This window comes from Pleurodeles waltl, chromosome 1_1 (assembly GCF_031143425.1).
Source record: "Pleurodeles waltl isolate 20211129_DDA chromosome 1_1, aPleWal1.hap1.20221129, whole genome shotgun sequence".
NCBI classification, from domain to species: Eukaryota; Metazoa; Chordata; class Amphibia; order Caudata; family Salamandridae; genus Pleurodeles; species Pleurodeles waltl.
In genome coordinates this window covers 773,967,489-773,993,991 of record NC_090436.1, presented here as the reverse complement: position 1 = coordinate 773,993,991, position 26,503 = coordinate 773,967,489, and the positions used below count along the sequence as shown (strand labels likewise).

The 26,503-nt window shown below is 39.9% G+C and overlaps 1 protein-coding gene across 1 annotated transcript in view; it reads left to right on the top strand.

The window, feature by feature from the left end:
- Nucleotides 1-26,503, top strand: part of LOC138287290 (spindle assembly abnormal protein 6 homolog) — a 248,489-nt gene that overhangs the window by 145,960 nt on the left and 76,026 nt on the right. Inside the window, exons 10-13 of the mRNA XM_069227650.1 lie at nt 1,007-1,096; nt 1,178-1,357; nt 3,329-3,410; nt 16,989-17,125. Of these exons, the coding sequence (XP_069083751.1) occupies nt 1,007-1,096; nt 1,178-1,357; nt 3,329-3,410; nt 16,989-17,125 (489 nt within the window). The remainder of the gene's footprint in view (nt 1-1,006; nt 1,097-1,177; nt 1,358-3,328; nt 3,411-16,988; nt 17,126-26,503) is intronic.

Sequence of the window (26,503 nt, the reverse complement as noted above, 5' to 3'; positions counted from 1 at the left end):
ATTAACTCGAAGTCTGACAGATCTCAGTGGCCCTATGTTTGATTAGGGCCTGGCTAAATCCCTTATAAAAGATGACAAAGCTCTTTTCTTGTTTGTTCTCTTCACCATGATCAACTCTTCAGAATCAGTTGCCAGAGTGATGGTTTCTTTTGGATCATTCCTGTTGATTATTGAGTTATTTAGACCAGAGTTAAATCCAGTGATAAGTATTACTGTCAAAACAAAACCAAAGCTTACATGAATTAAAAAAATGTTTGGAAGGCACAAAATGCATAACATAAATTAGTCAAAAGTGATATATTTCTTTACTCAAACTAATTCCAAATGTATTGATGCACAATAGCTGACACTGGTTTTGCTTTAACACCAACTGCTTTTTCAAGGCATATCCTTTATTAAGATGAAAACATTCCTGTGTTATGTTCAAACAACTTTCAGCTATCAAGACTTTTTCTTGGTCTTTGCCAATGGATTTTTGTTCTGTAAAGTCTTATTTTGTATAAACATCTAGCTTATCCTCTTAATTTAAGTGGCAAATATTTCCCATGTATTTAATAACAATAGTTTTACCTCATCAGTGTAGCTATTTGTTACAAAGCCTTCATAACCTCTGTGAATATCCCATTATGTACCACCTACACTCCTGAGAATATAGCTGGTGAGTTTTCTGTTTAGAAAGTTTACTTTGATGGTGAGAAACTCTCTTGTAGACCTTCATTTCCCTTCCTATAGCAACTTCAAAACTGACCCCTTTCTCAACAGTCTCTCTCCCTCTTCCCTGCAGAATCACAATGATGCAAAAATGACAGGGCAAAGCATTCTGAGGCTGGTTGCCCTTCCATTTTGACACAGGTTTTGATTCCTTTGTCATTATAGATAAGTTGCTAAAAAGTTGATTACCTCTGTTTCCTCATATGTTTTAGTTTTTTGCTTCTCCCTCTTGGAATCAAAATAAACATACATGCCTGAATTACCTACTCATTTGAGAACATTCTATATGTTTCAGAAACGGTTAGAGGACTCCCTGGAACAAAAGCAGTTGCATATTGGAAAGATTGAAACTACTGTGAAGTCCCTCTCCGAAGAACTTCTCAAAGTAAGTTGCTTGGTTGATGTATAGTTTGGATCTAATGGATTTCAGTTTCCACAAAGTCACAATATGCCACTCTCTATACAGGCTAACGAGATAATAAAAAAGCTCCAGGGCGATTTGAAGAAGTTAATGGAGAAAATGAAGCTGAAAAATGCAGTAACAATGCAACAAGAGAAACTATTAGGTGAAAAAGAACAGGCATTACAAAAGGAGATGTCCGAACTAAATAATGTAAAACAGGCTCTTATTCAAAAGGCTGAGGAGGTAAGATTACTTTTTCCAGCAAATTTTTAGTGTGAACCAAAATTGGAACTTTGGCTTAATTGCTGCTCAGTCAAAGGTAGAGAACATGTAAAGTTAATTGTCTGAACCCTGGACTAGACTGGTGGTGTCAGTACTATAATGAAACAGAAATTTCAAAGCCTAATGATTGTCTTTACAGGTTTGAGAATGAACATTTTTGTATATTTTATTTATTTGAATGCATTTTTGCCAGCATGAGGAAGATGTTGTTTGACATCTGTTTTGAGCATTGATTACTAGATCAACACTAATCCATCCAACAAAATACTGCAATTTAAAATACAGTGACATATATACACACAATGACCACTTGAGCTAACTCATACAAACATTAGATTTTTAATACAATGAACAAAATCCCACTTTGAGTCAACAATCATTTTCTGGTCTAAAATAATTAACTAGCCATAGGTATTCTTTTAATATTCCTTGGAGGATCTAATGGGACTTTGTTTATTACCTAATCATGCACTAAAATGTTATAGAAATTTGATTTTTTTAATCTCATCTCTTGATCTAACAAACAATATGATGTGCAAGATCCACTCTGTCTTAAGACATGCTCATCTGCTTATAGGAAAAGCATTACTTTTGCCTCAGTCTTATAAAGGGGTGGTAAAACAAAATGTTGTAATTACATTGTATAGAAAATTACCTTTATGTACAGGTTAGCAGCAGTCCAAGTAAATACAGTTATGAATTATCTTTTAATTTATGTTAGTTTTACACTTACACAAATGTCATCAAAGTTTACTTGCCTATTCACTTCAAACTCATCTTAATGTTGAGTATTCTTCAAAACCTTTGTGGATTAGCCATTGCCTAGATAAAATATATTTTTAAAGGGAGGCAGTCAAAGTCCAAACTTTTTAATCTTGTATTATCTTGTAATATTTTGTTATATTTGGCTGTTTAATTTCTTAAATATGAAAGGCATCATAAGATAAGTGCATGTTTATCAGTCAAATAAATGTGAACATGTACCATTTTAAACCTCCATTTATTCTCAAAACACAAAATAAATAAGGATAAATACCAATATGATGGCCAAATAAGAAATATGGATAAATACAAATGGAAATATTTCAAAAAATAAATGCCATAAATCCAGGAACTCTAGATATAGTGCATACAGAAAATACAGTTACAATTTCACACACACCATTCTGGAGACACAATCTATCAACAATATATACCACAATTTGCAATGGGCATGTCATCCACATCTGTCCAAGGCTTTGTAACTTGGTCAATTACCGCAAGGCAGTTGTGAGGTTTCCCTTATATGATGGTGGACATAAGGGAGGCAAGATTTAGAATGGGACACTGGAGAAGGGTAATGGGTGCTGCAGGAAGTTATGTGGAGTAGGGAATTCTCACATTACAGAAGAGGAAGTGCTGGTGGGTGCATGCATGAAGGTGAAAGCTCCTAGAAACTGTACCAGCAGAAGAATGAAACAAAGAAGACCGTGCCCATTTGCCTCCCTCTGTTGTGCTATATGTTAAACTTGCACTATCAAAGATAATATGCTCAGATCTGCTTATTTTCAGTTGAAAAACTCATGTGTACATTTACAGTGGGAAATTCACTAGACTTTGAATGTTGCATGACAAGAGCAAGAAATTATACATACATAACTTTTAATTGCATCTTTTTTCAGCAATGCTGTTTTAATGGACAATAAAGTATCCCTGTGATGTAGTATGTTCTTATATCTTCTGCTCAAAAACACATATTTTCAATTCTTGATCTGTTTGCAGCATTCTACTTTGCAATGAGTCCTTTGTCACTGGGTAAAGACTGAATTGCTCACTTTTTTCTCCTTAAAATAGTTCCCTTATGACAACAGCACACCTTTAAAAAAATGCCGTTAACTGAAGAATAAATTCAATGTGCCAGGCACGCTTTAATGAATTATATTATTTTGCCAGGCCTTAAAATTACAAGAGCAGTTGGACAAGACTGGTGAGAAATTGGAGGAAAGCAAGCAACTGTTGAAAACTAACGAGAATGGTAAGCTGAGGCGCGAGAGATTCTTTATATCCCGGGGTGTAATGGAACACTGAGGCAGTTGTTGGATATATTTCTTTTCCAGTTTCCCCTCGTGTTGGAATTGTGAAGCCTTTATCTTCAATAACGATTGTGTTTATGTAGCCCTCTCGTTTTAGCTGGGTGGTTGGCTAACGGGTTTCAAGCACTTTCTAGGACTTGCTCATTGGGAGTATATTGGCGCTACGTGTAATTAATGTAAGTGCATCAACATATGCCTGGGCTCCAAATTACTTATACATAAATGTATTTTACTACGATTGATTGTAATTAAAAGTGTGTTGCCATTTAGAAAATACTGGTCCATTAGGCTTCCTACCTAAAACTTGATTTTGTTCGAGGTTAGGTTTCTGCCAGCTTTCATAGCAGAAAATGTGACTATTCATTATGGGCGAGCGCAAAGCGCTCCGTCCCATGCTGTAATTTCTCTTTGGGCTTTTAACCACTCCCATGTCACGTCAGTCACTTTCATTGGTTCGTGGGCTTGCCTTTTAAAATCCGCTTGCTTTCATTTGTGAAAGGCATGCATACGTCATGCTTTTTCTGGTGTTTAGCCCACCTACATAGCACCGGTAAACTACTGAAACCATTTGAGGCCTGATGTTTTCAGCATGGTTTCTAGAATTCTTTATCTTTTTATTTTCCAAGCAGCGCAATCGCACTGGGGTTTACATAGTGCAATTGTGCTTGGTGTTTCAGTTTTCAATTTCAGCGCGATTGTGCTACATTTTACTTGGCACGATTGCGCTGTGGTTTTTTTCTTGTAATTTGTGTGGCAAGAAAAGTCTGGTTAGGAGTTTACAACACTAATAGCTCTAACTCAAGTAAATGCAAGACCCGTTGCATTGCAAATGCTTGTTTTTTGTCTGTCACCCTGCCAGAGTACTGTCCGAGTAGACCTTCAATAAAATGTGAAGGCATGTCGACATCTAATCATGTCTAATGCAGAAAGGAATGACTGAAAGCAAATCTAGCGCTATTGCACTCAGTGTTCTAAATGATTGTATTTTATTTTGAGAGAAATAGTCCTTTCAAGATATTTGATATGGTGAAATTTTCAAAAAACAGCTTCCTCTTGTAGCTACTGTAGAAGAAAGGTGTGTTATGTAGATCAGCATGATCAGACTGAAAATATATTGATGCTTGAGTGATGTTTTGTTTTGCCAGTATTTTAAACTTGAAAACTCATAAGGAACTATTAGGGAGTCTTCGAGTAATGGCAATTAAGGCCAAGTGAATGCGCATACCATCCAAGTCCACGTGACAAAGGAAAGAGAGGTTCATTAGGCACTGGAGTACTTAACTACAAAAAAGCATTGGCAAAGCCAGTAGGTTTTGGTTATGCAAGAGCTATTGCCTTTGGCAATGTGTTTTAGCTATACACGAGTGTGGCTGAGGTTCAGCATGGCTGGAAGTTAATGAGGTGGGTGAGGAGAGGTGGACTGGGGCAGATTGGAGTGGGGTAGTTTGAAAGAGGTAGATTGGGCTTGAGTGGGGTAGATTGGGTAGAGTGCAGTGAGGTGGATTTGGGTGTACTGGAGTGGGGTAGTTTGGGGTAGAGTAGGGTAGATTGGGGTAGATTCTAGTTGAGTGGAGTAGGGTAGATTGGAGTGGGTTGGATTGAGGTAGGATGGAGTGGGATAGAGTAGGTAGAACAGAGTAAAGTGGATTCGATTGGAGTTGGGTAAAATGGGGCAAGGTGGGGTAGATAGGAGTGGGGTACATTATAATGGAGTGAAGTGGGGTAGATTGAAATGGGGATTGATTGGGTCAGATTGAGTGGGCTAGATTGGGCTAAATTGGAGAGGGGTAGGGTGGATTAGGATAAAGTGGGCTAATGTGGAGAGGAGTATATTGGGATAGGATGGGCCAGAGTGGGGTTGATTGGTGTGGCATACAGTGGAATAGACTGGGGTGGGGTAGGTTGGGGTAGATTGATGTGGAGTAGATTGCTGTGGAGGGGCAGAATTAAGTTGAGTGGGGTAGGCTGGTTAGATTGGGGTAGATTTGAGTGGGGTGGAGCAGAGTGGGGATGGGGTGAAGTGGTTTGGAGTGGGGTAGAATGGGTTGTAGTGGGGTAGATTGCGGTGGATTGGGATGGAGTGGGATAGATTTGAGTTGAGTGAACTGAGATGGATTAGGGTAGATCGAAGTGGGGTAGATTGGGGTAAATTGCATTGGGTAGATTGGGGTAGGGTAGATTGGAGTTGAGTGACATAGATTGAGGTGGATTCAAGTGAAGTTGGTTAGATTGAAGGGCAGTAGTTTGGGGTACACTGTAGTGGGGTGGGGTGGACTGGGGTGAATTGGAGTAGGGCATGTTGAGTGGAAAGGGGTAGATTGTTGATGTAAGATTGTGGTGGAGTGAAGTAGATTGGAGTGGGGTAGATTGGGGTATATTGGGGTGGAGTGGGTGATATATTGAACTGCAGTGGGATATATTGATCTGGAGTGGGGTAGATCGAAGTAAGGTAGATTGGGGTGGAGTGAGTTAGATTGGTGTATATTGGAGTAGGGTACATTGGAGTGGTGTTTGGGGTAGATTGAAGTTGATTGGGGTAGATTGGGTTGGAGTGAGGTACATTTGAATAGGTTAGGTTGTGGTAGATTGGAGTGGAGGGTGTATTTTGGAGTAAAGTGGAGTGAGGTAGATAGGAGTGGGCAGACTGTGGTATATTAGAATGTGGCAGGGTGTAGTGAAGTGGAGCACAGTGAGTTAGATTGGTGTAGGTTGGAGTGGGGTAGATTGGAGTGGTGTAGATTGGGGTGTGGTACACTGGTGTGGAGTAGATTGGAGTGAGGTTGATTGGAATTTAGAGGGGTAGATTGGAGTGGAGTTAGCTAGATCTGAGTAGGGTAGGTTGTGGTAGACTGGAGTTGTGGGGTATAGTGGGGTGAACTGGAGTGGGGTCGACTGGAGTGGAGTGAGGTAGCTGCTTCAAAGGTCTGTGGCACACATTCAGTCATGCAGACTGCTTTTATAGTCCATGCTATTTATTTGTTCTGTTAAAGAAAGCACCAAATTGCAAAAGAAATTAATGAGCCCTAAGGTGTTGGTAAAAGGAAACTCCGAATAAGTAAATTTGAATGCAGACCAAAGTCAATGGTAGAAACAAATGCTGGTCAGAAACAATATTAATAAAAGTGCTTAGAATCGCAGTGCGAGCAGTGGAAGGACACACTTAAACAAAATTGTTCAGTACTTGGTAAATGCTCTGGAGAAATAAAAGGAAGTGACATGAGGCTTATGGTGGACAATTGGGAGGTAGCTAAAAAGACCAGCATTCAAGCCTGAAAGTACTAAGTAATGTGCAGGCTCCAAGCCCTTCCTTTATTGTTTACAATACCCCTTGCAGCAACAGCACATCTGCTGTGTTAGGCGAGACCTAAAAATGAGTTCCGACAGTGAGACAAAGATATCACTTCCATTCATCTGGCCAAGCATCAAGCGCCAGAACAGAAAGCACTGGTGTGGTGCTCTTTCTGTGCCAGTGCCAGGCAATTTATTCACTAACATGTACACCACAGATAGCAGCAATCTGTTGTTTGTGGACACTTTTGTTTTGCAATGTTGCATTGGTGCAAAACTGCCTGACCCAGGAGCATCTTGTGGATAGTGTCTGTCTTTTGTGTTTCTCATCAAAAGTATTATTAACCGGTGTGTTAGTATAGTGGAATCCAACCTTGCTTACAACCCACAGAAATTATTTGCTGTTCAAATAAAAGCCTGTAATCTACACACCTGGTGTCCTGCTAACATGGGGAGAGGAACCAATTGTAAAGGCAGGACACTACAAAAGGCTAAACATGAGACTCTTAAACCAATGCAACATGCTTAATCATTATTCATGTTTAGGTAGTAACACATGTACTTCCAACCATGTAAGTTGTATCAAGTTACTGTATTTATGACCGAGTGGAAGAAACCACCTTATCGTCCAAGGTGGAAAGAGATCCCAAAGAATTTTAGATCTACAGTGGCTAAACATGCACAAGTACCGGAACAGGGACACACATATAGGGCAATTAGCTTTTCACATATTTATATCTAGCTCACATTTTCTTAGTTTGGCTGAGCTAAATGACTCACGTTTTCATAAATACAAGAAGGTTCACAGAAATAGTAATTCAAAACAGTAAAACATTTCAAAGATCTGGAACATACTGGTCCAGCCAAAATTATATTCAGAGAAAGTAAAAATATATTAACTAATACCACACCATGTGTGGATAAGGAAAATAGTGCAGAAACGTTTACAAGCACTGAAAAGCCAAAAGATCTGGCTATTTGGTAAGTGAAATTGCTTTTTCAATGATTGACAAGTTTAGGTGAATGATTGGTCAAAGTGAGAATGTGTAGACATGTAGGTAGATGAGTAGCTGCAAGGATGAATTAATGATTCAATGCATGGATTATTAATAAAGTAGGGTGGATGGCTGAGTGAATAGATGGATTAATTAATGGATTAATGTGAGTGTATAGATGGATGCAACTGGTTACACCCATCTCATAAGCAGGACCCTCAGAAGAAGCAATGTTATTAAAATGCTAAGAATTACCACCATTATGCCAGTGCAAGCATTTCATAGGAGTGGTCACCGTATTGATATTGGTGTTAACATTATGTTGAAAATTGCTGCGATTTTGAAATCACCAGCATTGTGCTTGAGATGGGCATGGACATATGCATGGTCACATTATGTCAAGAGTTACCATTATCATGCCAGGAATATCATTTGTAATGCAAGGGCCAGTATTATGCCTGAAATGAGGATCATTATATTATGGGTGCTTACTGTATAAAATTAACTGGCACCATTATACCCGGGCCTGCATTATGCTATGGGTGCCCACTATCATGTTACAGATGACAACATTACTCCTGTTATGATAGCTCATACCCATCTTGGGAGAGATTGGATTGTTGACTGGGGGGGGAGTGAAACCCAACTCACGCAACAGCCACAATCCTTGTTGGATAAACTACAAAAAGTAACAAATTAACCTATGCTCAGCCTTCTGGTAGCTTGACACACAAGCAGTCAGGCTTAACTGAAAGGCAATATGTAAAGTAATTATGCTGTACACAAACAGTAATAAAGTGAAACGAAAGCACAATAAAAATCCCACTCCAATCTAGAAAAATAGTGAAAAATGTAATGAATTATTTGACACCAAATGAAAAAGAAATCCAATCAGTAGGATCTGAGATAGGCAATTTTAAAGAGTTATGGTAAGTATAGCTCCTAAAAGCACAAAGTGCCACTCACAATTATCTGGTTGTGCAAGACCAGGTGAAAGTCACAATTTCAAGATGACTGTGATGGAGAGCTGGCAAAATACTGAGACCAAGACAGTCCATCTGAAAAAGGTACCTTCCAAAGTCCAACACAAAGAGATCCATTTGCTGTGGAGGAGGCCGTGAGGAGCAGGAAGAGTGCTGCTGTTGGCTGTCGCTATAGCGCGAAGATCCTGTCAGGCATCGTGGACAGTCATCGCAGGACATCACTGCAGCTGTTGATGCTGTAGCGTGAAGTGCAGATCTTGTGTTACCGATCTTCAATGGCTGTCACTTTAGTGCAGTCTGATTCAGCAGAGCTTTGCTCTGGTGGTCATTGTGGGTGGCAAGATGTTGATGAGAACAAGCCTGTTTGCGGTCGTGAAGAGCTCATAACTTAAGAATTTCTCCTTTTCTTTAGGCAGAGCTCAACTGACGTCACACCAGATGTCCAGGACCTGTGAGACACATCTGTAGGATCAGGAACTCACTCCAGCAGAGGCCAACAAAGCTCAGGCAGGTCTAGTTGCAGGCCCAGGCAGGTTCAGTTGAAGCAGGTCAGCTGTGCAGTTGCAGAAAGGCCTCTGGAGCGTGTTGTGTCCCTGTATCTCAGAACAGTCAGTCAGCTGATCCTTGGAGTCACTTCAGCCTGAGATGAATGGTGCAGGTCCAGTCTTCCTTCTCAGCAAGCAGAGCAGGCCTCAAAGCAGCAAGATGTGCTTCTTTTGTAGTATCCACCAATCCAGGAGTGTACTAAAGAGTGGGTCTGAGGATCCCTTGGATAGGTCTCAGCTCTAGGCAGTGCGCTTGCTGAACTGAGACATGCTGTATCCACTTCTGGGCTTACAACCCCACCCATAAGCTTCCCATTAGCTGGCACCATCATCGCTCTATTTTTAGGTGTCCTCATTTGTCAAAGACATGCATAGCTCATGCCTCTTCCTCGGTTTACCACTCCCTGAGCGGACGGATTTAGTACACTATCCCTCCACTGCTCTAATTTTTATGACCATTGTAGGGACTTATTTTTTCTTGGCTTACAAGCCCTCTCCAGGAGTGCTTGTGTTTTCACATGCTCTTCTACCACCAGAGAGAAAGAATGGAGCCTTTCGTGCTGCAGCTGGAAGATGGAGTTGAGTTTTGAATTTCAACAAGCCTAGTTGTTTTGGCTTCTTTGCATCATGCTATTGTCACTAATGCAAATACAGTGATTAGAATAAGGGATTTATTCTAGCACGTAGTTGAGGATGGTACAGGTGACCTTCTGCCTGGGCCAGTTCGACAGTGTTTTAGTGAGTGCTGCTTGTGCTGGAAGGAATTCATGAACACTGGGCCATCAAAGGGGGTCATTTTTCCATAGGTGGACATGTGGGTCAGCTACACGGGCTCTCATGTCCCCTGGGGCCAGAAGCTGGCAGGAGTTCTTCGGCAGCATCAGCAAAAACATTTAGCATATTTTTCATTGCTGATTGCCTTGGAAAGAGACCCCCTGTTGATAGCAGAGATTTCTCTGTTAGAAAGAGGGACAGAGAAACACACACACTACCTCATTATGGGACCAATGTGCATTTTACAGTACAGCCAGGCAGTGTGCTGTTGTGAGCACCTAGACTGAGCAATCAGAGACTTTCACTAGGGATAGAAGACATCGCGCAAAAGCATAGAACCCAACCCCTAACACCCTCCTCCCAGATGCTAGCTTCTGTAAACATTGCTGCCATGCTGACTTGCTTGTCTACAAACCATCTATAATGAAAGGCTATGGAAAGGGACCCTTGTGCTATTCAAATGTGTGAGGTTTGCATTCTGATGCGTGATGTTGAGCTGATGGTCGGGGTTTGTATTGTGATGCGCGATGTTGAGCTGATGGTCGGCTTATAAAGTAGAGCTTAAAGGAAAAAAAATGCACCCACAGAAGAAATCTGTCTTCTGTTACCAGAAGATGACGTGTGTCACAGAAAATGCCATTGCATTAAAAAAATAACAGTTGTGTGTTTTTACTTACCACATTTTTAGTTTTGCTGGATCAATAGCTGAGAATAGAACAGATTGCTTGGGTTTTTGGACCTTTTCAGTTTAAGAGGAAATCCTGCAAGATTGCATTTCAATGCAAGGCAGCACCCGTGTATTAAACTTGTTGATTCTGAGCTAAACTCAGAGTGGGGCCGATGTTACACTACATGAAGTGGATAGTCATCATGGTTTCATTTTCAGGTCTGTGCTCTAGACTATGCCTTTTGCCCCTCAGGCTTTCAAAATACAGCTCACAATGAGGTGGGATTTTAGTGCCATGTAATGGGGCTGTCACCCCGGACTGTCCGCCGTGGCAGATAAACAGTATCTGAAGTCACTGTGATCATAGGCTGGGAAACGCTGAACCGTACCCAGCCTTTGTCCACTGCATAGGCTCCCAGAGCACTTCGTATGCACCTGAATGGATTGCGGTCTTCTGTTAAAAAGGAAGACGTGCATATTTTAGTATTCTTCGGTCCACTGTATGGTGTCCATGAATCTGAATGCAGGTCAACATTTGGGAATCATTCGCCAAGATTGTAAGTGGTGAGTTACCACACCGTCCAGTGGTGTCTCAAAGTATGTACAGGTAATGGTTGAATAAGTGTTTGTTTTATTAAACATGGCAGGAGTTATCCATCTAAGCCCCTCTCTGGTATATAAATGGACTTGAAAATATGACTTCTCAAAAGGCTAGTTCTGACAATATTACACATGAAAGAAGAGTTCAGTGTTGCTAAGATGCTGGTTAAATTCATACCTTTTGCAAGTATTGAAGCCAAATATTGCAGTTGCCACTCTTAGTTTGTTTTTTTCCTTGGGTAGCTGTTTTTTTTAAAACTCTGTGCCAGGACATTTTGATGCGTGCCCCTGGGAAACCCTTGTTAGTTCTGCCCAGCACACGATTTGCTCAAGATTCAAGCAGAGTTTATCTTTTCATACAGTATCATGCCTAGGATTGGGGAATTACTTTTATTTTTATTAGGGTGCATATGATTAACTGTTTTCAGTATACCACATTTTAGAAGTTTCATCCTAAATTCTCTTTTAAAAAGAGTAATTTCTTAACTCAAGTAAAGTTCATGACACCACTCCTGCCCTTCTGGGTACCGCTGAAATTTTGGTTTCACAATCCCATACCATTCCCCGCCAGTCCTCCACTCCCTCCTGTTTTATGTTGCTTGTCTTGCCCCTCCTACTAAACAAAAAAACACTATGACGCAGATAGTGCTGCCTCAGTCCTTCCGCTTTTTTCCATATCTTTCAGCCATGCTGAACAAAAGCCGTATTGCTATACAGCATGGCTAAAAGACATTATTTTTGACAAAGCCAATAGCTCTCGCATTGCTGAGACCTATTTGGCTTTGCAAATGCTTGTTTATACCTGGTGCCCACTGTGAAACAGGAAAAGCTTCTCACGTTTCCCCCTACAAAGGATGTCTGGAATTTCCTGCCTCCCTACCCGGGTCCCAGTCTGTGTAGGGGCTCAATAGGCTAGTGTGAAGACCTTTGTATGTGAAGTGAGCCAAGGCTTTTGAAGTGCCAGTGTGGTAGATGACAGTTCCACCCTGCCAAAGATGGCCCAATCTGCCAACATTCAAACCCTCTTGTTATACTGCCTAGGAAGAATACACAAAGGCCAGCTGCCAACTACACCTAGTCATGTGACACAGGAACAAGCTACAAGTTCCAAGTGGTTAGGACAAGAAAATGCCAGCTTTTTAAAAGTCATATGTTCAACATTATGACTTACAATCCGACTTTACCTTTAAAGACGGTTTTAAATCACAATTCCTCAGAAAGCAAACATGACTTTCCTCCCTGCTCACAATCAAAAGTTAACGATCATTAAAAGTAATAAGGAAACTCAATGTTATCTTATGGGAGAGGCAGGCCTTGCAGTAGTAAAACACACATTTAAGAGTTTTACACTACCAAGACATGTTAAACTTAAACTTACATGTCACACCACCCTGCCATATGGGCCTTTTAGTGCCTACCTTAGTGGTGACTTACCTATACTAAAAAGGAAGGTTTAGGTCTGGCTAAAGGTTTATTTTGCCAGGTTGATATGCCAGTTTAAAGTGCCATCAGGCTGTAATTGCAGGCCTTAGATATGTTTGAAAAAGCTACCTAAATGGGTGGCACAATCAGTGCTGAAGGCTTAATTTACAGCCTTGGGTATATGGTCAGTTTGTGAGTGGCCCTGCAGAGAGGGGCAAGCCCAACACATCTTATCTGTCAGACTCAACAACATATGCATCAAAGAATGTTGTGTAGTACATCAAAAACACACACCAAATGCAAGCCACTATGACATTACCTTTCTGTAGCAAACACATACATATGCATTGCTAATGCTTTACCTTCCTAAACACAAAAGGATAAAAGTTTGACACTTTCTTCCAACACTCGTCACTAGCTATGCATTCTGAAAATGCCCTAGAACTCCCAGTTGAAGCCCTACCAGTGCAGATGAATGTCCACACAATACAATAACAGAGCAACATAACATCACATCACAATATCAACACACACAACCACAACTTAATAACAATGCAAAACCGTGCAAAACTCAACCTAATGGCAAACACACACATCAAGTTGCACTGCTGGGTTTTGCTATTTTGTGTTGTATTATTTGCTGTTCTTTGTTATTACTATTATGTTATTGTGTGATTCTTGTGCTATTTTGCTTTTGTGATGTTTTTGTAGTTAAATGTAGTTGTGCCATGGTGATTTGTTACTACGTTCTGTTTCTGTGTTAAATGTTGTTACCTTGTGTTGTATTGTGTTTTTGTGCTGTTGTGTAATTTTTCAAGTGGGTGTGTGTTTTGAGTTATTGTTGTGCTGTTAGTGTAGTGGGGTGTTCTGCAGTTATTGTCTTTTGTTGTTCTTGTCTGTTCTCATGGTTGTAGTGTTATTTGATTGTGCTGTCATGGTTTGATTCTTGTTACCTAGTGCTGTGTTATTGTGTTGTGGTATTTTGTGTAGTTCAGTGTGGTGTTGCAACTGTTTTGCTTTTTCTGATGTTACATTGTGATTGTGTTGTTGAATTCTGTGTTGTATTCGCATTACATGTGTTTTATTAATGTGCATAGTTATATTGTTTGAAGCTGAATCCTATTACGATGTCTGTGCATAGCGCTGTTTTGTTCTATGTTTGCTGTGAATGTTGTGTTCTCAGGTTGTTTTTATATTATGGTGGTTCAGTTGTGTTACATTGTGATAATGTTATTTTTTGTGCTGACTGCTTCTTGTGTAGTATTGTGTTGTACTCCTATGTGGTTTGTGGTTATGTTTTAAATTGTTGTATTATTGCCATTGGGTGTTGTTGTGGTGGGACTGTAATAAGGTACAGCGTGGTGTTGCAATAAGCTGTTTTAGGGGTAATATAGTACTGTGAATTGGTGTGGCAGTGGTAAAGAGTGGTATAGTCATGATGAACGGTGCAGTTTGATTGTGAGAGTTGATAATGTGGCAGGATAATGTGTTAGGAGATAGGGCCTTTGGTGTGATGGCATAGTGTTGAGGTTTGACAGTGTACTGATGGTAGCTGATAGCGGGTGATAGTGTGGTTCTCTTAGGTGGTAATTCAGTGGTGGGGTCACAGTACAACAATAGAGTGATAGCGCACTGGTGATGAGTAAGCTCAATGTGCTGTTAGGAGATGTTGCCGTTGGGGAAACTGAGTCAAGCGGTGGATAGTTTGCTGCTATGGGTTGGGTGTGTGTGGGTTGTGTCTGTGAGTTGATTACTTGGATGTAGAATAGTATTTACGTGATAGCGACATGAATTTGGTAGTGTGGTTGCATGTAGTGGTAGGTAATTCAGTGTTATGAGGTGGTAGTGCAGTGCTGTGGGGGCATGGTGGTGCTGGACTAGATAGTTGTTGGTATTGTAGTTGCTAGAGTGCCATGATGTAATGGTGGTTGGTGCTTGCGAGGTGCTTTCAGGTGGTATTTTAAGTGTGGGAACGGTAGTAGAGAAGTAGTGTGTGGCAGAGTTGTCTGATGTGTATTAGTGTTCTGCATTCATTTCTGAAGTTGTGGAAGATGGGATAGTAGTGCTGTGGTGTTATGCTAGTAGTATTGTGTTGATGTGCTACGAGTGTATTATGTGGTGGTGGTATGGTGGCATTGGGAGATAGTGCTGTGTTAGGCTGGTAACACCATGTTTTACTCGGCAATGCTCTGGTGTGCCGTAACTGCACAGTTTATTGAACTTGTCCAAAATCATGTTCAGTTAATAGTCACTCCTGCAATACAATGAAAAGTCTTCCTAGGAGGTGGAATTATGCACCAAATAGCATCAGTTGAAAATGTTTTACTTTGAAGCAGTCTGTATGTGCAATTGTTTCAGAAGAGTAGAGGCAAATATTCGGGCACACATTGTGATGTGGAGCCAGGTCTAAAAACGAAGTCCACGTTGATAGGTCACTGTGGACAATAATTAATATGGGAGTCAGTAAGGAAGTGTTTACCCTGTGAGTAAAGGTTCAGTCTAAAAAACAAAATAAGTAACGGCACTCATAAGATTTTTTGTGAGACCTAGGGTGCAGGTTGGACCCAGCAATAGTTGTTATAGTAAGCAAAAGATTTTACCCCTGAGCTTCTTGAAGGAGCAACGATCAGGACACTGATTCAAGATTGTTGACTGTGTGAGACCAGGATTCCATGGTTTCAAATGAGTGGATGATATGGCAAAGAAAGAAATCATGAAAACAAAGAAAATCTCCATACAGAATAGTGAGCGGTTTGGTTGCTGATGTCTGAGGTGAGGTCTTCAGATCTACTGGTTCTTTCTTATCACCATTTCTCTTTTTCTGATAATTTAACTTCTAATAGGTTCTGTGGGCAATTATCAAGTGAGTGTCCGAGAAAAGCGTAATGAGTTCAAGACTGGATCACAGTTACAGGGGGTGTCACGGGGGCTTGAAAGCGGCTAAATGCAGTTAAACAATTCAGAGGCACAGCATCATTCTCCCATGTGTGTTGTGGAATCACCTTTGGCCTCTGATGCTTCTCTACAAACGTTTAAAGTCTATTCTGCAAATTTAATTGAATTTAAACTCACTACTAACTAAATTGATGTATTGAAATATTCAGGCCTGTTTTAAATGACTCAAGGACTTATTTCACAGGGATACTCTGTGAAAACGTGGAAGATATCCTGTCCACCATATTACAAGTATGTTATAGCCTAAGGAACTTGTAACTCAGCATGTGGGATATCTGTGAAGTTCTGACAGATTATTCCGTTTTGCCAACTACAAGTAAGACTCTCAGTCGATTTGGACACATCTGGCATATGTCTTGGAATGTGCACCATATCTAGTAGTCCTTGCCAACCTCCTTGCAATAATTTTCATAAGTGTAAGGCCCCTTGTCTCCAGAACTCCTCTACCTGGAGGGCAGATCCGGTCTGTGATATTAGGATCGAAACTGCAGATGTCAAAGGAATCCACAGGGGTTAGGATTCAAGTCAGTAGGCTAGCTTCTCTTGCTCTGGTTACCCAGTCTTAGCCCAACACATTGGAGGACAGATCTCCTTTTTCTTTGTCATTGTAGTAAGAATCTTCCTCTTGTTCGGTGTTTTTTTTAAACGCGAGTCTGTCAAGGAATGAACTATTTAAGATTAGGCATAGATCTTATAAAAATATTTCTAAATCATTTTTATAGCCTTTTTTAATCTGAATGGAATGGACGTTCATATGCAGGAAATTGTTTCCCCACTGTTGCACACAGCTGCCGTAGCAACGAGAGGTAGTGCGGAAACAGGATAGGTGCTGGATGACTGTCACAAGCCTCTTTCCTTTCCTGATGCTGGAAGTCCCTCTACGGAACTCCCGTCATGGAAAATTAGGTTGTCATTTGGTGCAACTTGTGGCTCTACTGTCATGCTGGGCCCTTTTTGTTACCCTATTCCATTTTGGACTTTGTGTGTTTCATACGTTTCGAAGCGGTGAAGCTTAAACTAACAATTTAAAAAAAGAAAAAACACATAAACTTGCGAATTGTTAAGCTTTGTGAAATAAAAGCTGATTTTGTTTTGGGACATATGTGTGAATTCCTTAGTGGACATATTACAATTGTCTTGAAGTGTGCGTGTTGTGCTTTAACAGCACTCTTATTACAACGAAGTACAAAATACGTTATGTTGCATTTTATAAAACATAGCTATAAATATAATTAAGAATGATGTGGTTAGTCACCAAGTCACACGAGTAACCTCCATCTATTTTTTGCAGTGATTTCGTGGTTAAATAAGCAGTTGAACGAGAACAAAATTGCATCTTTGCAGAGCATAACCAATCAATGTGAGGCACCATCTTCCATAAAATCAAGCACGTCCCCCTCTAACCTGGCAGGGATGCAGAACGGTCTGGTAAGACGTTTATTTGGTAAAATAGTTGATAACAAACGCACAGGCAATTACTTAACTGCAAATTGTGTTATGTTCAAACAATTAAAGTGCTTACAATATGTTTCTTCCTACATTCAAATGTATCTCCTACCGCAAGTGCAGTGAGAGCAAAGGTGTTGACACAGTGGGTTTAACAAGGATATGCTCAGATTGTAGAATTATAAAGAAATAGTATCAGAATCAGGCTAGTTGGTGATACAGACCGTGCTAAGCATGTACGAATGGTGACCCGTCTGACTGCTTTTAGGCTATATCCTTCAATTATTGTCAAATAAGCTTGCATAAGTACTGTTTGTAAATAACGTTCTATTTTCATTGGTAGTTATGGCGTGACAGAAACAAGATGCTGTTCGGCGCATCAAATGCCTTGTAAAAAATTGAGCAAGCAGATCAAATATGTGTGATCACGTGCCCCTGTCTTGGCAATTGACATAATATGCTACTTACGTTTCTTCAAGTGATACCTTTGCTAGGTAAACATAGACACACCCGTTTTTGGATTATCTTTAATTCTAACATTTCCCGTTTCTATGTATTTCCGGTTTTGGTAGATGAGGGAACTGAAGCATAATTACTTTACATAGTACCAGCTCTGTTTCTCTAAGTAAAGACGTGCTCAGAAATTGGTCTCTTTTTCCACTTGAACAACCTAGCTGGTAACCCACATTATTCCCTTCAGTTGTAAACACAGTAAAATGGAGGATTTGTACCTTTGTACTTTCTTCTCCAGGCAAAGTCAGTGTCTAGCAATGTTACATACAAGCTTACTTTAATGTCAACGTTATTTCTTTATTGTTTTTTCTTGACTATGTTATGTATCAATTTTATAGTAAAGAACTTAATCAAATGAAGTTCCTAAACCAATGCACCAAATAAGGAAAATATAATGAGCATAAATGACACCAAGACCATTAAAATTGGATAAGGCGAGGAGCAGATCTGAAGTTCTAAATCTGTTTGGATAAGAGGAACCACAGATCTGAATTTTAATGTTTTAAGGCAAAAAGTGCTTAGAAAAAGAAAAACATGATTGAAAGACAGCAGTTTGAAGCTAATCAGGACTTGGACATTATTTCGGGCTGACTGCAATGGAGAAAAGGTCAGATACATCAAGTGGGTCATCACAATGAAGTTTTTACCTTCTGACTTAATCTCTGAAATGGAAGCCAGGAACCTTCAGCAAGACAGAGTCAAAGCCTATAGCCAGCGAAGGCCAATTGAAGTCTGATAAATCACAGTCAAGGTCCCGCTGTAGGTCTTGAGCCAAAAAGATGAAAGCAGGACTGTCTGATCCCAAGGGGCCACAGGGCAGATAGGGACTACTGAACACCAACCATGGAGGTTGAGGTTGTTTGTGTTTTTGCATCCACCCTACCATGGTTCTGCAAACTGTGCCAATTACAACCCTTTCCACACTTGGCTCTTAGTGTAGCAAGGGCAAGCAGCCACAGGTTTTTCAGGGAGGCAGTATGGAAGGTACAACCTTATAACTCAACAATCAACAGATGTAATAACTTTATTGTCCAATCCAGTGTTTGTCATTTGGAAAAATAACAGACTTTTTAATTGCACAGCAGTACTCAATACTACATAATTCAATCCAATGTACAGGGTAGTGTCCTTGATCCCAATTGTCTTGTGAGTGCTACATCCCTTGCCCCTCTCCCTCCTGATATGAAGCAGAATAATTTTGGTCCCTCTTATATAGACATTTTCTTGTCGGGCAATGTGAATCCACTGCTTCAAACTCAACAACTGGTTTTTGGAATGGTTCTCTTTCAAGTTTCCTTCTCACACTGCTATCCCAGACACAGCCTTTGTGTAAAGTGATGCCTCTCCCTGCAGGTAACAGTGGAGTTTTCTTCAAACTGGAGCCACACTTCAGGGAAACAATGAACTGTGAAGTTTCTGCATCTAGCTTTCATTAGCCTCTCTGAAGTAGTAATCAGGGATGGAAAAAAGTTCAGGTCTGACCTAAGAATTTCCTCCCCTTAAAAAACAAGTTGCAATCCTGACCGTTTCCTGTACCATCTACCAAATGGAAGTGCTCAAAAAGAACTAATCAGCAGCACCTTGCTAACAAGGAATAGGGGATTTCTAAAGGTAGATCTGTGTCTATATTCCTCACTTAAGTGTCTGAACTGCTGTCTTCCAGCCACAGGAATGCAGGCAATACACTTCTTCTCTGTGGTGAAGCTGTCCTCCTCCCCCATCTTACGCCATGGCAAACCTGGGACATCCCAAATGGATCCCACTGTTTTCAGTTATCAGACTAATAAACAGAGTCCTACTAGTACCCGTGTCCTATGCACATACTGCACATGCACACAAACTCAACAAGCAAGGTTCTGTGTTTCCACATAATAGCAGAGCTTTAAACAAGAGGAACCAGTATGCCACATTCTCACTGGCACAAATAAAAAGGTTGAGTCAACTACATCGGTTCACAGGTACAAAAAGCTGCTGTCACCTCCTTGTGTCCTAACCACAAGATAGGGAATGGAGTTCTCTGTCCACTCTGAGGGTGCACTGCTCCAGATCACTGGATAGATCTTGGTCCATGCATGGTCAAGTAACAGGATTCACCTCCTCGCATACTAGATTAGCATAACACTGAGGTGAACATTCCTGTCCAAACATCTGTATTTCCTAGCTCCTCATGCCACTTTCAATGCCAGTATTTTGGAATACCAGCAAAAATAGAGTCCGGAAATGGCAAAAAACCTCAGGTGATCATATAGAAAAGTTAGTTTGCTACATTCAGCCTTTTCAAGCATTCACAGAAAGCATCTTGCCTTATGAATGCAAATGAGGTAGGTTTCCAATGAGTGTTTGCAGATGACCCATTTACAAATGAATACATCCAAACATCACATAGTTTCACTGCAACTCACCACATATGCAGCACAAACACAATACTGCAACACAGCCTGACCAGTAATACATCTGGCTCCCAGGTCTTCTACTTCTTGCAAAAGAATATTGGCAAGCCATGGCATAAAGCCCCCAAACAAATCCAAGTCGTTCTAAAGGAAAGGGTAGGTAGTTTATGTCCTTTCGGAAGAATTTAAGGATGTGAGTGCCTTGGCTGATAATCAAATTGTAGCTTCAGAGTGTGTATAAGAGATATTCCATTTCTTTACTCAGAACTTGGTATTATCATTAAATCCAACCATTATGTGGGTTCTTACATTTTCTTATGGACTTATTTCAACTAACTGAAATGACTTCAGGGTTATTGAGTGACAAAAAAAATGAAATTCCTTAACTTCTTCCTGCATATTTCCTAAATGTTCTAAAATTTTAATTCCACCTCCATTCAACTTCTGTCAATATATCTTCACAAACAATATTCCAGTACACATATTTCATTCAGATTAAACCCTTCATTATTATTTTTTTAAGAATGCATAGACCCATCACTGCCAGTTATAAGGGAACATCAGTTAAATTGTCAAACCCTACCAACATGCTGTATGATGAAGGAGCTCTCACACCATTTGCTTCTCTAGAAACAAATGATTTGGAACTCCCCATGCCCCGGGTTAATCCCTCTGAAAGCTAATAGCTTCTGATCTCAAATTTTAAACCATTGTCTTTCTGGCTGTTTGCTTGCTAGAAGTACCTGAAATATTAGATTTCTGTTCATTCACATTTAAACATATGTTTTGGCAGTAACTCTAAATGCACATTATCCATACAATATGGCAGTTTTGTCTAAATAAGAAACTCAGAGTTTAACCTTTGGTGATGATTCTCTCTGTAGAACTGAAAGTAAGGTAATATTAGGATATATTTGCCTGCCTTGAGCATCTTAACACCCCCCACTTCACTCCCAAATGCTTTTGAAATGTATCTGTTCTCCATAAATTACGAGTCTAACACTGTACACTTCTCTACTAGGAACCAGCTTCACTTGTCTGTGTATAGAAAGTAGAGTATGAAAGTTGAGCACATGTCCTTTCTCAGTGACCAACCCAGGACTGACTGGATAGTTGCCTTTTTAAGGCCACATTCCTGCCTTCTACAGTTCCTCTGTTCTTGATACAATGAAAGACATTTCCAATAAGAATCATACCAATCTTTACTGGGGAACTCATTTTGGACAGGGCAGTCTCCCACCCATTAAAACATCCCAGTAAATAACTGTTTTCCCTTTTGGTCTACACTTCCCAATTCCTACACTTCCCTCAGAAGCTTCTCCATAGACCATGCTTTGACTTAGTGCAAAGGGAAGCGGGTTGACACAAAACTCTGAGACTTGACTGTTGATTGTTTTGAGAGTTATACAGCCCAACAGTCTGTACGAAATCCACACAGATATTCATAATAACCATTTGTCATTAAGTGAGATGTTCACTTTGTGCTATTTTGCCTGGAGTAACGCACACATTCTCAAGGGATAAAGAGAAAGTATGCTAAAATGTAGGTTATGGTGTTTCTGGAGTGGTGTCTGAGTGATGATGTAGGCAGGTCTTGTGGGTTAACCTTAGAACTCTGGACTGCACACCACAGAGCTCTTGTGTTCTCAAATCCTACTTATTGGTCTCCCTAGCTATGGAAAATGTTGAAATCTCACCAGGTTACATCCACCACCTTTTTGTGAAAGGCAACACTACAAGTCCATGTAAAGTAAGACATCGTATATCTTAACTCTTCTTTCTTCTGTCCCCTCCCAAAAGTGATTTGAGGGGTCCACAATTTCTCTGCTCAAAAACCCAAGTAGATAAAAATAATTTGAATGCTATGAACACTGCAATTCTAGAACTATTTTCCAATGAACCAACCCCATAGTGAGGCATGTTAGAAGTATGCCTGTTAACTTTCTTCTTTAGAGATAACTGGTACCAAGCCAGCCTCATTTTTTCTTTAATGTGTTCCTTGCCTTCTGTTTCCAGGTTGAATATATGTGCCTTGGCAGTTGGCAAAAGTTGGGGGTTGAATACATCCTTGTTCATGTAGTTGAACCAGGTTTGCACTGCTGGATGCACTTTGTTCTTGATGAATAGTAGGAATTCTGCCTTGGTGGAGTTGAACTCAGTTAGGTACTGGTCATCCAGGTCCAGTTAAGATGTAGGCAGTGTTTGAGGCATTGGATGTCTCAGGCAGTGGAGTGTTTGAAATAGAGGCATGTGCCCTTGGTGTATTGTTGAATTTTATTGCTGTTGTCTTTTGATAGTGAAGGGGGCTCCATGTAGATGTTGAAGATAATGGGGCAGTGTGGAACCTTGGAGAACATAACAGGTGATCATGGTCACCTAGCACCTGGAGGTGCCCAAGCAAATGAACTGGTGTGTGCTGGCACGAGAGGGGGAGAAGCAGTGAAGGGCATTGCCAATCAATCCTATTTGAAACCTTTGGGGTTGGATCAGCGTCAAGTTATTGAGGGTAAGATCAACGAGGTACCATGGAAAAACAAAAATTGCAGAGGACATTTGTTTTGAGAGTAAGATAAAAGTTCTGTCTTCGCTCATGGGGATAGTACAAGATGAACAATCCACACAGTTCTGGTCACTATGAGACAGGTCTTTCAGTTCGATTTTTTTGTAAGCCCTCCCAATCTCATCCCTTTCCTAACTCAGAGCAAGATGAAAACCCTAATATGAGCTCTATTACAATAAAAGATTGATATACTATAAATGTATTCATCATAATATATACACACACACGAAAGGAAACATACTAAGATGTTGAGATAGCCCTTTAAAAACTCAATAAACATAGCTCACGGATATTGTTAAATTGTGGCATATTTGGGACGTTTAAGGGAAAGAAGAGGCTTTATTGTTCAAAGCCTACAGTGCAAGGGAATAGTTCAATGTGTTTCAGTTAATAATCAAACTCCAGCTCCTTCTTCAGGACCAGTTTAGCTAAATTTAGTTATCCATTAGTTGGGTTAATGGTAGACATGCCTTGTCCATCATGCGAGTGTGTGTACCATGTGGTAAAATAATTGGAGCAAATTAGTACTGCAGAAACAAATGCAGCTCTCAGGGGAATCTTCAGATAATGATTCATCCAAAGGGAGATACAAAACTGGTATTAAGCCCATATGTCAAAGAGAAATAAAAGGAAGAACCATTAGGCTCTGAAGGAAAATATCAGTGTCATCACTGTAGTTCTATGGGGTGGGACTTTTACTGCCCATGTTGTCTTATTGGTAAAGACAACACATTTGTGTAAGCTGTTTTCATAAATCTAATAAATTTAGAGACAAATGAACTGACATTTTCTCAAGATCAGAGGGCTAATAAAGCATTGAGTCAGATAAAGATTTACACTGTTAATATCTATTGCTGATGCCAGAAATGGTCTGTTTTGAAAGTATCCTCGAAATTATGTCTATAATAATTAGGAGTTACATACCATGTTACCTTTTGGTGTGAATAGTGCTCTTTACTTGGGAGGTGTTCCAGTTATTATCAAAACTACTGAAAATATTTACACCAAACAAGTGAAAGGGTTTCCTGAGCAAAATTAGGGTCTAAGCCAATTTCCTTAAGTGTTTCCCTGTAACAGAGGACAGTTTGATGTGGGAATTAAAATTAAGAAGCAACTTTTTTTTTTCTTTTTTTTTTCTTTTACCACTCTCTTTCTTGTTAGCTCTTGGAGCTCCCGTGATCCTCGGAACGTAGCAAGTAGAAGTTAATCCGAATGTTCTTTCTCTTGGAAAGTTTCACACAGATTAATAACACTGTGGCAGTTATAAGGTAAACATAAATGACTTTTTTCAAACTCATAACTAAAGAGTCACTATGTAAATTTTATACAGTGGCAGTTGAAATAAACGTGTCTCAACAACACATCTTATTTAAAGTAATTGTACTAATAAACACACATTCACACATTTAGTGCTACAGTGCAAAGTTCAAGCCATAGCTTGATGCCTCACAGATTGCCCGTGACAATGGCTTTACACAGGGAAACAAATCTAGTATATGGGAAGCCTCTTCAATGTAATTTTATCTTTTGTTATATTTTATTTGTTACATCCTTCTTTTGGTTAAATACTGTTTTAAAAACAAACAGAAAATATGCATTTACATAAATTATGTTTATTATTTAACAAAACTGTTATGAGTACCCTTCACCTACTTAGCATAGGTTTGGTGATAGACCATCAATGACAAATACATGTTAAGGACAAAAGTACGTTATCAATCTATTGATGGAAAAGTAACCCAGAAAGAAGTTGGAAAAACATACAGACTTGATTTGCATACCCACTCTTTAGCAAAAACAATGTGCACACTGGACACCCTTTAAATAAAACTATCTGGGAAGGGCTGCAAAAATTGTGTTTTCTGTAATTAAGATACTCCGTTTATCTCCATGATGTTTGTGACTTTTCGTGTATGGTCAGTAGAATCCTGCCTCCTTTATTCACCTACCATAACCTTTTCAAAGACTGCACAGGAGTAACGTTTCATATAGCAAATCATAATAATGACCCTGACCCGGGTAGCTGTCCAGGGTACTAATGATAACGCTCTTCTTGAAATTATAGATTTTATGATAAATTAAAATACCAAGAGTGGACGGACTAGACATATACACTCCACTCACATTTCTGTGCGACTTCCTCTTTGTAGCTCCAAAACACATAGCTGTATTTAGTAGTTATGTTGCTACAGGTTTTTCTGTTCCTCACTTTTAGGGCAAACGCCTGCAAAGTGTCCTGGACTTCTTCTCATCAAAATATTTAATCAGAGCACAAGATGTATTTATGATTATGAATGACCTATTTATTTGTTAAAATATTTTACAATGAAAAACATTACGATCTCTTTCCAATGGTGAACTATTGGCAGCACACGAGAAAGTGGTGCAGCTTTATTTTTGAAAATAATAAAAATTGTTGTAGTGTCACATAGGAAATTTGCAAACGTGTTGTAAAATATCCATGGGGAAACATAAATGGCGTGGTGATGTTATATCAATTACTGGATTATGCAAACGTGGAAGGCCGCTTGTTGATCCAAGCGGTTGTCGAATGAATAGGAGACATATTTTACAGACATACTGAAGTGTGTAACAGATGGTTTAAAAGTAAATATGATGATATTCTTCTGTTTAAAAGAGGTTCAGAATTATAGTGACAGGTGGTGCAGAGGTAAAAATATCTCTCGCGGGTTTCATGCATAATAGATCAGTTTAGACACGTGCAGGTGCGCTAAGCAAGGTGCGCCAGGAGGGTATTTTAAAGAAAACCAGAGCATTGATGGCATTTGATGTGTTTCATGACCATCTGGAGTTTGGATCTGCCTGTAAATAGACAAGAAAATACCCGTGGAAGAGCGAGTTGAAATATCTCTATTAAATGGCTGGATATGTGAATATAAAGTAATACCTTATCGAGAGGCCCCTTTGGCCGTTTAACCAGTAGTGAACATGAATCCTACAACAGGATTGCATTACTACGCGAGAATTGTTTTATGTGTATTATTGAAATTAAGTTGGAATAAAACTTCTGGACTGAATTAGTGTCTGCTTATTTAATGGAAAATGTGATCTTATGTCAGGATATTTAGCCGAATCTCTGGTACCTGGCAACAGACCTTTTAATAATAGACTCCTTTATTGTTTCTGAGCCTGAACTTCAGTTGTAATGCCCGATGGTGTAGCTCCTGCATGTCTCACATGAAATCTGAAAACATTTTTCATGTAGGTGCCTTGTTTTCAGCAAGGCTGAGGGGTCCACATAACTTAATGAATTTGCATGCACACGCTGTGCCATCACTGGTCTGTGCCACATCCATCATTCGTGAAATCCACCATGCTGTCCTGTGGTGGAAAGGCCAGTGGTGCTTATTTCTTATTTAGACTTTGGCAGAGTGGGATACCCACAAAAAAACTCGATGATTTCTCGTCCACATATTGAAAGAGCTATTGACACAAGTGCAATGTTAATATGGGGAATAGGAGATTTAAGTGTTTGCAGCACAGTTGGTTTATACCACTAAGATGAGCCAACGTATGCCTGCATGTAGTCAGATAGGGAGGGACTAAGGTTAGTATAGTAATTAATCTTTGCACTTTATCTTTTAGAGGGAGCCAATCTCAAATTGTATTTTTAACAAAGATCCTTGGGTCCCAATACGTCAAGATCTAATTGGGAAAAGTTGCTTTTTGATAACTGTGGTGTGATGTGAAGTCTTGGGGTTCTCCTGTTGAATTTCCTCAGTTGAATCTCTTTCAGCAGATTTCCTGACACCTTAACAGGTCAAGGGGGCCATTGCTTATGTGATGTATTTACAGGAGGCTCAAGGGACCAGTGCTGTGGTTACTGAAGCTTTCACTGATTACCTGGATTTCCTGTGAATGGTTTCATTGTGTCAC